At 39.6% G+C, this 12,768-nt stretch overlaps 1 protein-coding gene across 1 annotated transcript in view; it reads left to right on the forward strand.

The window, feature by feature from the left end:
- Positions 1–12,768, forward strand: part of NFX1 (nuclear transcription factor, X-box binding 1) — a 108,251-nt gene that overhangs the window by 10,156 nt on the left and 85,327 nt on the right. Inside the window, exon 3 of the mRNA XM_063451868.1 lies at positions 10,823–10,984. Coding sequence (XP_063307938.1) covers positions 10,823–10,984 — 162 coding nt within the window. The remainder of the gene's footprint in view (positions 1–10,822; positions 10,985–12,768) is intronic.

The raw sequence follows: 12,768 nt of genomic DNA on the forward strand, positions 1-12,768 counted from the left end.
ACACACACACACACTCACTGACACACACACACACACACTCACTGACACACACACACACACACTCACTGACACACACACACACACTCACTGACACACACACACACACACACTCACTCACTGACACACACACACACACACACTCACTCACTGACACACACACACACACACACACTCACTGACACACACACACACTCACTGACACACACTGACACACACACACACACACTCACTGACAGACACACACACACACACTCACTGACAGACACACACTCACACACTCACTCACTGACAGACACACACTCACACACTCACTCACTGACAGACACACACTCACACACTCACTCACTGACAGACACACACTCACACACTCACTCACTGACAGACACACACTCACACACTCACTCACTGACAGACACACACTCACACACTCACTCACTGACAGACACACACTCACACACTCACTCACTGACAGACACACACACACACACACTCACTCACTGACAGACACACACACACACTCACTCACTGACAGACACACACACACACACTCACTCACTGACAGACACACACACACACACACTCACTCACTGACAGACACACACACACTCACTCACTCACTCACTGACAGACACACACATACTCACTGACAGACACACTTTTCCTTATTGCTTCTTACCTTATGGAGCCGATGGGGGGCATCTCCCTGGGGTCCCTACTGCTCTCTTGCGTGGTTTAGTGATGACTGGTGCCGGAATATGTCGTCCTATTCCGGCGCCTGGCTTCACTTAAGTTGGCGCGCGAGTGAGCAGTGAGGAGCAGAACACTGAGCTTCCTCGCTGGCCCTCCTCCCCGGCTGGGTAAATGTTAGCAGAGTAGGCTCCTGCAATATGGGGAAAGCAGGTGCCTACTCTGCTACAACACTGAGCATGCACTCGCGGCTCGCTGGGCTGCAAAGATGGTCCTTGTGGGCCGCGAGTTTGACATGCTTGCTGTACGTGATACGATTAAGGATTTAATCGGGCATGAATGGTCCAATGTTGAAATGTTGGCATCCAATGTAACCTCAGCAGAAAAAATTATGAGTCTACTAGGTTTAGGGTCCTCCACTATAGGTCAGACAAGGTGGGCACAATGAAGAATATGAGTGTTTCCGAAAAATTTCATTCGCCAACTCTGATCAGGAAATCTGCAACAGCCCATCAACATTCCTCCTCCGGTTCACCAATCCCTGTTGTGGTGGCTACACAAGATATTTCTATGCAGAGGATTTCCCCTGGGAAACATTCACTGGACTATTATAACGACAGATGCCAACCAATGGGGATGGGGAGCCCATCTTCAAAACCATTTAATTCAAGGAAAATGGACACCATCAGTTTCCTCGAACCTCCTAGAGTTCATGGCAGTGTTCAAAGCTCTGAAGTATTTCCAACAACATCTCCTCCACAAATGGGTCAAAATCAGAACAGACAACGCAACAGTGGTAGCTTATATCAACCGTCAAGGAGGAACCAGGAGTCGCAGTATGATGAGGATTGAGACCATTATTGACATGGTACAAGTACATCAAGCAGCCATCCATCTTCCTGGAATACAGAATTTTATAGCAGACTTCCTAAGAAGAGTGGAAATAGATTGAGGAGAATGGAGTCTATCGAACAAAATATTCAAGATAACAGAGAAATGGGATATCCACAAATAGACAATGGCAACAAACAAGAACGGAAAGGTAAAGGACTTCTTCTCCAAAAATCTCGATCCACAGGACATAGGAAGAGATACATTGTAAAGCAGGTGGCTCTTCAAACTCCACTCCTCTTTCCTCTGCTGAGGAGGCTAAGGCAAGAGAAAGTATCCATCATTCATCAAAGCTCCTTTTTGGCCTCGCAGACCATGGATTCCACTGCTGCTAAGTCTATGCAAAGAAAAACCATGCTGACTGAATCTCTATTTGTTTAGACATAGCCCACATAGAAAAGACACCCCAGGCTCTGTAATATGTGGCAGAAGTGGAACGCTTTCTTGCCTGCAATACAGTGTTGATTACTGATTGGGAAAAAACTTTGTCTTTCAGCCCTTCCCTTTTAAATTCCACACCATCAGATTGAGGGAGGCCCGATTTGGCTGGAAGGTTCCTTCTCTACTAGAACAAGGTCCAGTTCTCCACCCAAATATGGCCTCCTTCAATCTTACAGAACGTATAAGTCTGATTACGTCCTGTGTTTTCACGTTTGATTTGCTAATACACTGGTATTATTTAATTTTGAGTCTGAGTTTTTTTTTATTTTTTTTATTTTTTTATTTTTTTATTCCCTCCCTTGTTTTTTGCTTGAGTATTACCCATTGTTGTGCTGCCATGGATATGGCCAGGAAAAATGAAACTGTATACCTACTTACTGTAATTTTCTTTTCCTGGTCATAGGCCATGGCAGCACAAAGATCCCGCCCTAGGATTTTGCTGGAAACAAGACTGAGGGAGGAGGGGGTACTTATACGCTTATTTTAATTAGTTCTTGTCTAATTAGGCATAGAAAGGAACTACCCATGGTTGTGCTGCCATGGCCTATGACTAGGAAAAGAAAATTACGGAAAGTATGCATACATTTTCATATAAGAACATTATCTATTTTTTTTTCTTTCATTCCGTGCTTTGCTTTTTGAGCCAATTGTTATTTTTCCATTGTCCTTTTTGTTTAGTAATTATACCAACTTCAATCTTTGAAGCAAAATTATATGTCAAGTGTGGATTCAAAGAGCAACAAATAATATGCAATTTACCTTCAATAGAACAAAGGAAAATGTGCATCATTCTTAGATTGTTAGACACTTGATCAAAGTGATTGGTTACTTGTTAAATGATTTTTGTTTTTAATAATTTATTATGTGGGATCTTTAATTTCCATCATTTAGGCACTTAAATTGGCATGGTCATCACTAAGTGGTCCATGTATAGTTAACAGCATTGACTTAACAGGCTAAAAAAAAAAAATCTTAAGTGAAAAGCTTGGGTATATTGACAAAAATCATTGTTTTGTTCTAGTGCAGGAACAAATCCAGGAATTCAAATGTATAATGCACTGGTTCCCAAATTGTGTGCCGCAGCGGGCATACAGGGGTGCCGCAGAATGTATGATTATAGTACCAGGGAAACCTTACTGTTAAACAGGTGCCCGGTCGGGTACCGAGATCCCTTATGATCGCGGCCGGCTCGGAGGAAGTGACAGCCTGTCACTTCCTCCCAGCATCATGCAGGGAGAGAGCGCAGGGGGGAGAAGTGCAGCCACAGCATGAGGGGAGCGGAGTAGGAAGAGTTCCAGACCCTTCATTCGCACAAGCAGCAACAGGACTCTAAGCCACCCTCCTAGACACATAAGGTAAGGTAACAGGAGGGTGGCTGGAGATGAATAAATCACGTGTGTGTGCGTGCGTGCACGCATGAGTCTGTAAGAGTGTGTGTATATATGTCAGTGTGCTGCGGTGTCTGTGTGCACACGCATCTGTGTGTCAGGGTGTGTATATTTGTCATTGTGTATATCTGTGTCATGGTTATTTTGTGTCAGGGTGCATGTGTTGGTGTGTAACTGTGTGTGTCGGTGTCTATATGACTTTGTGTGTATGTATGTCGGTGTATTTATATGTATCTGTGTTATGTGCATAAAAATCTGTGTATGTATGTAGTAGTGTTTGTGCATACATCCATGCAGTCAAACACCAGCACAAAATACAAGCACACTCCTGCAATCTGAACACAAATATTACATACAAACACATCCCTGCATTCAAACACAAATACTTCATACAAATGTACATCCGCATTTAAAAGTGAACATTACATTCAGACACACCCCTGTATCAATCGCAAACATTTTACATAGAAACACACCCCTGTATTAAAACACAAAAACTATATACATGCCCCTCTTTACACACCAACCCTGTACATTAAACTATAGCGCCAGATATACAACTGAGAAATTTTGACTTGGGGTGCCTTGGAAAAATATTGACATTTTAAGGGCGCCTTTGATCCTAAAAAGTTTGGGAACCACTGGTATAACGCAACAAAGTAAGGCAAATTAGAAATTAGAGGTCTCTTCATTCATATACAAATAAATCAAAACCACACACCTAATCAACCATTTATTTAAACCTCACCTTTTTAGCATCACATGTTGATCTCATGTACTTGCATAACAATTTGCTAATTCATTTTTCTCCCTCTCCTCCCCTTACTGCTCACATTTAATTGTAGGGAGGATGGATTAGGGAGATGTAGAATTAGCAGGGGGTGGGGGTGGGGGTGGGGGGTGGGGGGTGGGAGAACATGGCATGGTGCTGACACTCACTCTCTCCAAAAGCAAATCTTCATGTCTGTCTATCCATCACTGGCAGACTAAGACTGTTGCCATGGTAATAACAGGCAAGCGTGATGGCAAGCAAAAAGAATATTCACGAATGCTGCGTTTGATAGCACATGGTCCTGCAAATATGTGACTCTAGAGAAAATAATGTGAGAGGCTGGCAGAAAATATAGTTGTGACGAAATGCCTTTTGTCACCGGATTTTTAGGTGACAAGCTGCCTTTTTCCCCTGGCTGTTGGAGGAGCCTGATTGTCAGCCTCCTGCCTCCTGCCTCATGACTATGGCCCTGGGTTGTATGGCACTTTACAAACATTATTTGGGCTAATGGATTTTTATTATGCTGCTGCTGGCCCTTTAAGAACCATCTGGGGACATACTGTGACTTTTGGGAACAATGCCCCTTTAAGACTATGGCCCCTGGAAGATATTGCCTGTTAAAGACTATTTTAGCAGATTGGATTTTAAAAGACTTGCTGCCCCTTTAAATTGTATTGGAGCAGTTCTGCAGCTTTCAATTGGCACTTCGGATGCAGCCGAAGTAGTCGAAGTGGCCGCCATTCGAAAAACCAACGAGGTCAGCGGTATGTGTAGCCAAATCCATGGAACTAAAATCGGCTACACATTTCAATGAACACCGCTGACCCTTACTTTCTCCTACACTGAATTTTCAGCTGCAGAGACTACCATATATACTCGAGTACAAGTCGACTTATACTCTAGTCAATGTCTGTATTATGGCAACTTACATTGCCATAATACAGACAAGGGGCTGGCAGAGAGCGTTTACTTACCTTTCCTGCAGCTTCTGTCAGCTCCCTTCTCCTCTGCGCCGGTCCGGTCAGATCCCACTGTAAGTCTCGCTAGAGCCGCGGGGTCAGAGCGTTGCCACGGGTTACCGCGAGACTTACAGTGGGACTTGACAGGGGAGCTGACCGGACCGGCGCGGAGGAGAAGATTCCTGCCAGCCCCCTCCTACACAGCCCATCCACTGGACCACCAGGGAATGAGAGACCCCTTCCCTGACCAGCTAGCAAGCAGGGAGGGGGGGACGAAAAAAAATATAAATAATAATAAAATAATATTTAAAAAATAATAATAAAATAAATAATATAACAAAAAAATTATTAAAATAATAATAAAAATGCCCACCCCCCACCAAGGCTCTGCAACACATACACACACACTGAATTCATACACACACACACACACACACACTGCGCTCATACACACACACTGTAAATAAATGTTCAATTAATATAATTTTTTTAGGATCTAATTTTATTTAGAAATTTACCAGTAGCTGCTGCATTTCCCACCCTAGTCTTATACTTGAGTTTTTTTTTCCCCAGGGGTAAAATTAGGGGACTCGGCTTATATTTGGGTCGGCTTATACTCTAGTATATACGGTAAGTCCCGTTCGAATGGATAAAATAACCGGCTGCACAGCCCAAACTATGGAACTGTTTTGGGCAGGAAAATGTGCTTGCTGTCGTCTAACTTTTTATGTACTAGGGATTTGTCTGATTTTTGGTTATGTTTATATTTAAAGTATGCTGATTCCAAATATGTATGTTTTAGGTGAATATGATGCATATCTTTAAAGTTACATGTATATGTATAAAAAGTGTATTTTTACTGCCTGTGATAAATTACATTAACCCATTGTGTTCAGTAATTATATCAGGCAGAGGGGAGGGATTGTATGTTTGTGCTGGGTGTGTTTTACGGTTTGCCTGTAAATGATTGGTTGTACTATGTCCCACCCTGTGGGATGTCCCCTTGAATGGGGACTTGCATAAAAGCCAGTGTGTGGTCATTAAAAGTTCAGATCATCTTGGACCTTCATGAAGTTTCGGCTCATGTTTGGGGGATTGGAGAACTACACTCTGGGGATTGCTATAATCACTATACTCCCCAGGGTATAATCACTAAGCTCTGCTAAGAGCTTGTTCTTGTTCCTGCTCTCTGGAATTCGGAGAGGTCCACCTACTGGAAGCTGGACCCTGGTCTTGGGTCCAGAGTGGGTGGAGACCCCAAGCTCGTGGGGTCTGCAGTGGTTATGGTGTCAGGCAGAGTGCTTGGAGTCCTTGGAAAGCACTAGGAGCATCCGTCAGCGGAAGGTACCCGGTCGGGGTGCCAGCGGTTCCGTTACAATAGTCAATCACTCTAACAGACTTAATTGACAGGTTATGTAGAGAAAGCCTAAATGAGTTATTGCATCGCAAAACCAACAAATACATTAGTCCGTTCAACCAGCAAGTCTGACCGGAAGGACACACATGATATTATAATTGTTTAATGACTGTTCCTTTCAAACAGGAAGAGAGGTATGCATTTTATTATCAGAAATTGAATATATTTAAAAAAAATATAAACCAAAATGTTATCAATACACCTTAAGCATTTTGTGCTTTAAAGCCCATCACAATCTAGGGTTTAAAGAGCCTGAACTGGTGTTTAGGATCTCATTTAGTGTTTGCAAAGCATCTGATTATGAATAGGCAGTGTGCTCTATGCTGGGGCAGGATCTGCATGGGGCTGATTGTATTAAGTGTTGAATCATTGGTCATTAAATGTGTTTCCTTACTGTGTCATTTATTTTTTCCCCTTTGATTTTTAAAATTCTATTTATTTATTTTAACAAGCTGGAAGCCTGTCCATTGTTTTTTTTTTTTAGATACTGCATAAAAGCGTGAATTCTTTTACTAAGCAGAACTCTGGAACAAGTGATTCATTGCCTACAAATTATCTTACCAATGACATCTGAGTAGTAATCAATGCTTTTCTCACTACTGAGGTTTGCCAAGACCTGCAAATGGAGCAGATTTTAAGTTACGGGATATGGTACAAATCTGTTCTGGTGCTCTCACAAAAGCAGAATTATCAGCTTTGCATTGAGGTTGTCCATTCATTAGTTATTCATGTAAAATACAGTTGGGTTGAGGTCCAAAACAAATGCCTATAAGGCATAATTTAATTGTAGAGTTGTCCCTCTGTCTTGAGAATCTGAGTTGTATTCTGCCCACCCTATTATTGCACCCTATTGCATAAAACTATTGTAAAGGAAAACCGCTGAGCTGAGCTGAGCTTTTTGGAGTGTCCACCCTTTTTTTATTTATTTATTTTTTTTATGTAAAAATAATTCTGTATTGCAATTAATATTTCCCTATTAATAAAAGTCTTGCAGTAGTTCCTAGGTATCTGCTCTTCTATCAGTAGCAAGTGATGTGCACTGACACTAAAAAGTAGATCCATCCTTATTTCTGCGCTAACTTTTGGAACATGAATCCCATACTTACTAAAATATCATTGAATCCCCTAAATAGAAGAATGGAATCGGGAGTTTCCATTCACTTGCATAGTTGGCATACAGTATTCTTTTTCTTCAGTGAATTAAATACACATCAGGGCAGAATTGTGCATGTTAGGTCAGCATCAATATGCCAATGACTGATCAATATGTTGGAAAAGGGAGATCCGCCCGCTTCCCATTACATTTCTGTTCAGTGCAGACTTGCTCCAATATGATACTCCATCACAATCCAAGCTCACTCTTGTCTCTCAACGCCATAGGTTTCACTCACTCCAAATTGTATAATTTTTATTGTAGCATAGCAGTACATACCGATAACTGGAAAGATCCATTCTGCTGCTTGTTCGTTTGTTTTGTTTTTTTCTTTATTTTTGTAGTGCTTGGATAAGCAGACATGTTTGTGAAGACGTAACAATAATGGTCAACATTATAAGATAATTTGCACTTTTTGTTTAGTTCAATATCAAGAGTAACACATTCACGTCTAAATGCTATATAAAGTAGAATTGCAAGAATATATTGCTCAATAAAGACCAGAATATTACAAGCTGCAACATATTGGAACACGCTCGAACTGAGACCTATAGCTAGGTGCCTACTCACCAATAGTTAAAGGGACACTATAGTCAGAAGAACAACTTTATCCTAATGAAGCAGTTTTGGTGTATAGATCATGGCCCTGCAGTCTCACTGCTCAATTCCCTGTCTTTTAGGAATGAAATCACTTTGTTTATACAACTCCTAAATGGCAGTGAATTGAGCAGTAAAACTACAGAGGCAAGATCTATACACCCAAACTGCTTCATTAAGCTAAAGTTGTTTTGGTGCCCATAGTGCTTCTTTAAAATGAGTGGCAGCTATATCTCATTGAGGTTTTAATTGGAATGACTACCACCACATCATATGTAAGGATCCGCTGCTTATTCAATGCAACATAGGTATTATATAGGCATATTATTAAAGAAAATAACGCACGTCCTATACTGTCACATACATTGGTATCAGCTTGAAGTTGCATAATTATAGGTAAGATCAGTGACATTTGTCTTTGTAACTGCTTAAATGTTGGGAGGGTTTGAGCAATCTGGGAGATATATTTTCTATCCGCTGTATAATTGGTAAATAAGACTACCAAACTATAAAAAGAGAATCAAAGCATGAAAAATAAGGGAATGAGTCAAATAGATTTTATTCCTATACATTCTCTAAAGCGCATAGGTTATATGATCAACCGTCGTGCCTTTATACAAACTCGGGTGTCTGGCGGAGTCAAGCTAGGCAAGCCCGCAGCACGATTATCCGTGAAAGAATGGTTTGATTCTTTTAATATCCTAGAGCCTGGAGGTGTTTGTAGGTACTGGTTTTGTAGAAGGTTCACTGGAGGTACCTCTAATACGCATGCATTGGGCCCTCCCTATAGTAATGCATTGCTGCAAAGTGTCTGATGTATGGGGCGCTGTGGACTGATCTGCTTTGTTTTTGGAGATGCTCTTGAGTAAAAGGTTTTTTGGGGGAAAAGTAGAGAAACCTTTCTTTAATGTACACTACACTTCATGGTGCCACTGTCCTCGGAGCTGTCCTTCTTTGGTATTTTCCCTGACGGCACCAAGACACCATATGTTTATTCAAATGGTTTTGGCAGCTGCCAGAAAGACCATTCAACATGCTTGGCAAGGATTTTGGCTGATTAGCAATGTGACGTACTAAGATGGGCTTGCATCTAATGGCCATTGAAGTTACTAAATAACCTCCATGTATTTAAATATGCCTAGGGATTTGAGAAGTTTGCAGGTAATTTTTTTTTTTTTTTTTTGGCGGTATGTATTGGGGCTGGTGTATACTATGGTCGTTGCTGCTGCCCAGGAGTAGTGGGAGTGTGGGCGCAAGACTTATTTTTGTGTATTTGTATTCACTAAGGCAATACTAAACTAAAACACAAGAGTAGGGGAGAGCTAAAGGAGATTGTATCCCCACCAGAGTACAGACGATAAAAATAAAGTGCTAGTTGATCCAAAATATATCTGCATAAAACAATGGAATGTGAGCAAATTTATACAAATCTCTTGTGGAGCATCAATCAACTCAATTTTCAAGAAACTGGAGTAATGAGTAGCAACAACTCCGTCTTTGGTAGAAGTCTGCAAAGTACATGAAAAGGATTATGACCCAAATCACAAAGTTATATAACAAAAAAAAAGAGTTTAGAGTGTAGTATTCAGAGAATACAAATTGAGGACAAATGGCCATTCACATAGAAGGAGCTTCTTGACGGCTCTAGAATGTACAGCGTTGCGCAGTATTCAACCCACTCTGGGATAGGTTTTTAAGGTGGAAATGTCCTATAAAACACAAAATTTACTGCGATTTCTGTATGTATCAATGTAAAATAAAAATAATCTTACAATTGTTAGAGCTGCACCTGCTCTAGTTATGCGGCGTATGTGGTATTATCCTCACCAAGGATTTGTAAACCGTCCAGATCATCTTCAATAAAATCTAAAGGAGTAGCCAGGAAATCTTAAATCCAGAAATGTATTTGTAATAAGTTCAAAAACGCTTACGCACACATAAGTTTTGTCAACAAAGGGGATTTTTCCGTTTCCTTGCATAGATTTGCTAACCTTCCTGTAAATAAAACAATTGGAATAATTTCTAACAGTACTGAATTATTTGTAAAGCCTTTTAAAATAAGGCCTAATCTTCCTTTGTTCAATTTGGGTTGAAACCTTTCAACATAAGGAGTGCAAGGTATCTCAATTCTTTACATATTGTGAACCCTACATACAGTTTTTTTAAACATATGTAATAAAGCTATTGTATAGGATTGTTTTGCAGGCAACCTAGAGTTTGACAAAATGACAGAGCGAGAAATAGGGCTTTTGTTTATGAAGCTTTGACTTGGTCAGTTTTAGCTTTTTATTTTTATGTACAGAGGTAATTTACATGTTTTTTACACGGAACAATCATATCAAATGGTCTTAATTTGCATTTTTCTTAGGTTACTGTTTTTGTTTGTTTTCACTGTGTTTTAACATTAATTTTATGGTTTGTGGTGCTTGGGATGTAACCTCCCATTATGCTCTATTTTCCTTAAATCAAATAAAATGTTTAGTTAAAACACTCATGTTTGTAATTCTTTTTGTACAGGCTCACTAATAGAACAGCTGACAGCTGAGAAGTACGAGTGCATGGTCTGCTGTGAGATTATTCGTGTCATGGCTCCAGTCTGGAGTTGTCAAAGCTGTTACCATGTGTTTCACCTCAACTGTATTAAGAAATGGGCCAGGTCTCCTGCATCACAAGCAGAAGGTTAGTTTTTAGATTTTATTGCTTTTTACTGTATGGGAGATCTGACACAGGTGTTGAGTAATCCATAATACTGATATACAAACAAATAAAGACCACCCAGGTGCAGTGTGTATACACAAAATAAAAAATTAAATTACTTCCTTTTTTGTTATAGTGTAACAAAGGATTCCTCTAAATCCTCGAGAAAATAGGAAGATAAGATACACCTAAACGTATATAAACAGAGAAAAAAAAAAAAAAAACTCATAGGGCAAAAGCTTGTATCCACAGGCGCCCCCCCCCCCCCTTTTTTTCTTTTTTTTTTTATATATGTTACACTCACAGACTAGATGAATTTATCAGGCTTATCAAATTAGATTTTCACACCTCCATCATCAATCGAATGTCCATAGACACATACAAGAAATATAGATTGACATAGTATAGAACTATTAAAAGTAAAAAAAACACACGCTTTATTGGTACACTTACAGTATACAAGAGGTTAAAATGCCCCTCAGTCCAAAGGTTTAGGGCAGAATGTTGTTAGCAGGAATATCAGGCAAAAACAAAAGTTATAAAATACACTCTACGCATTTCATCTACTTCTGTAGATTTCCTCAGGAGCAAATTTAAATGTAAGTGCTGTACAAATAAAGTACTGCATTCAATCTACTTATCTGAGCGGTATTTAAAAGTCCCTCCCGTTTGCATATGAACCTCCTTGTCCAATCCGTGGACTTCAAATCACCTGTTACGACCTGTTACTTCATTGTTTGGTGTCCTCTTCATTCGCCCTATATGGGCTTCATCTAGTCTGTGAGTGTAACATATATTTAAAAAAAAAAGGGAACGCCTGTGGATACATGCTATTGCCCTATGAGTTTTTTTTTTTCTCTGTTTATATAAGTTTATGTGTATTTTATCTTCCTAATCCATAATACTTCCTATTAATTCATGCTGTTTTAATGGATCACCCTAGTTGCTACAGAGACATCATATTAATCAGTCCAAGGCAGCACTTTACTGAGCAGCAGCACTTTTATCGTTTATAATTTCAGTTCTTTGCAATTAAAGGTTAGAGCCACTGGTCTAGACCAGCAGTCATTATTTGCATGCTTTGAATGTAGGGTACAGAAGCCATTACTTTTATGGACATGTTTCCCACCAGTACATGCAGGGTGAAGGAGAAAAAAAAATGTATGTCTTACAAAGTGTATGTTGTATGGTACATTGTATATAAAACTTCTGCTTCTGCAAATGGAAGTGTGTGTGTGTGTGTGTTTGTGTATATATGAAAAATAGAATAAAGGGTGCACTCACAGGTCTTGTATTAGCATAAAAGTGGTTTAATAGAACGGAATTCAGTTACATCTGTGAAAATAAATCTGTGTGTGTGTATATATATATATATATACACCGGTATGTGTGTATATATATATATATATATATATATATATATATATTCTGTCTTGTAAGTCTTCTGAACCCGTTATTTAACAAGAGAAAAATAATAAAATAACATGGTATAAACAGTTAAATAACTAATATTTAAATCATTATTTTGCATTTAAAACTAACAGCATGCTGCTTCCTATTCAAGATGTGACTAATAATACAAAATCTTAAATGATATAGTAGGAGCACAAAATAAATCTCAAAGTGAAATAAGTCTTGTATAACAAAAATCCTGGTTATGTAACACAAGTACACAGTAAAAATTGAACTTTTCTCTTTAAGGTATGTCCTTGCTTATAGTCGTTAATGTTTTAAAAAGGGGACGGAATTGCCACAACTATTCCACA

This window comes from Pelobates fuscus, chromosome 4 (genome assembly GCF_036172605.1).
Source record: "Pelobates fuscus isolate aPelFus1 chromosome 4, aPelFus1.pri, whole genome shotgun sequence".
Classification (NCBI taxonomy): Eukaryota; Metazoa; Chordata; class Amphibia; order Anura; family Pelobatidae; genus Pelobates; species Pelobates fuscus.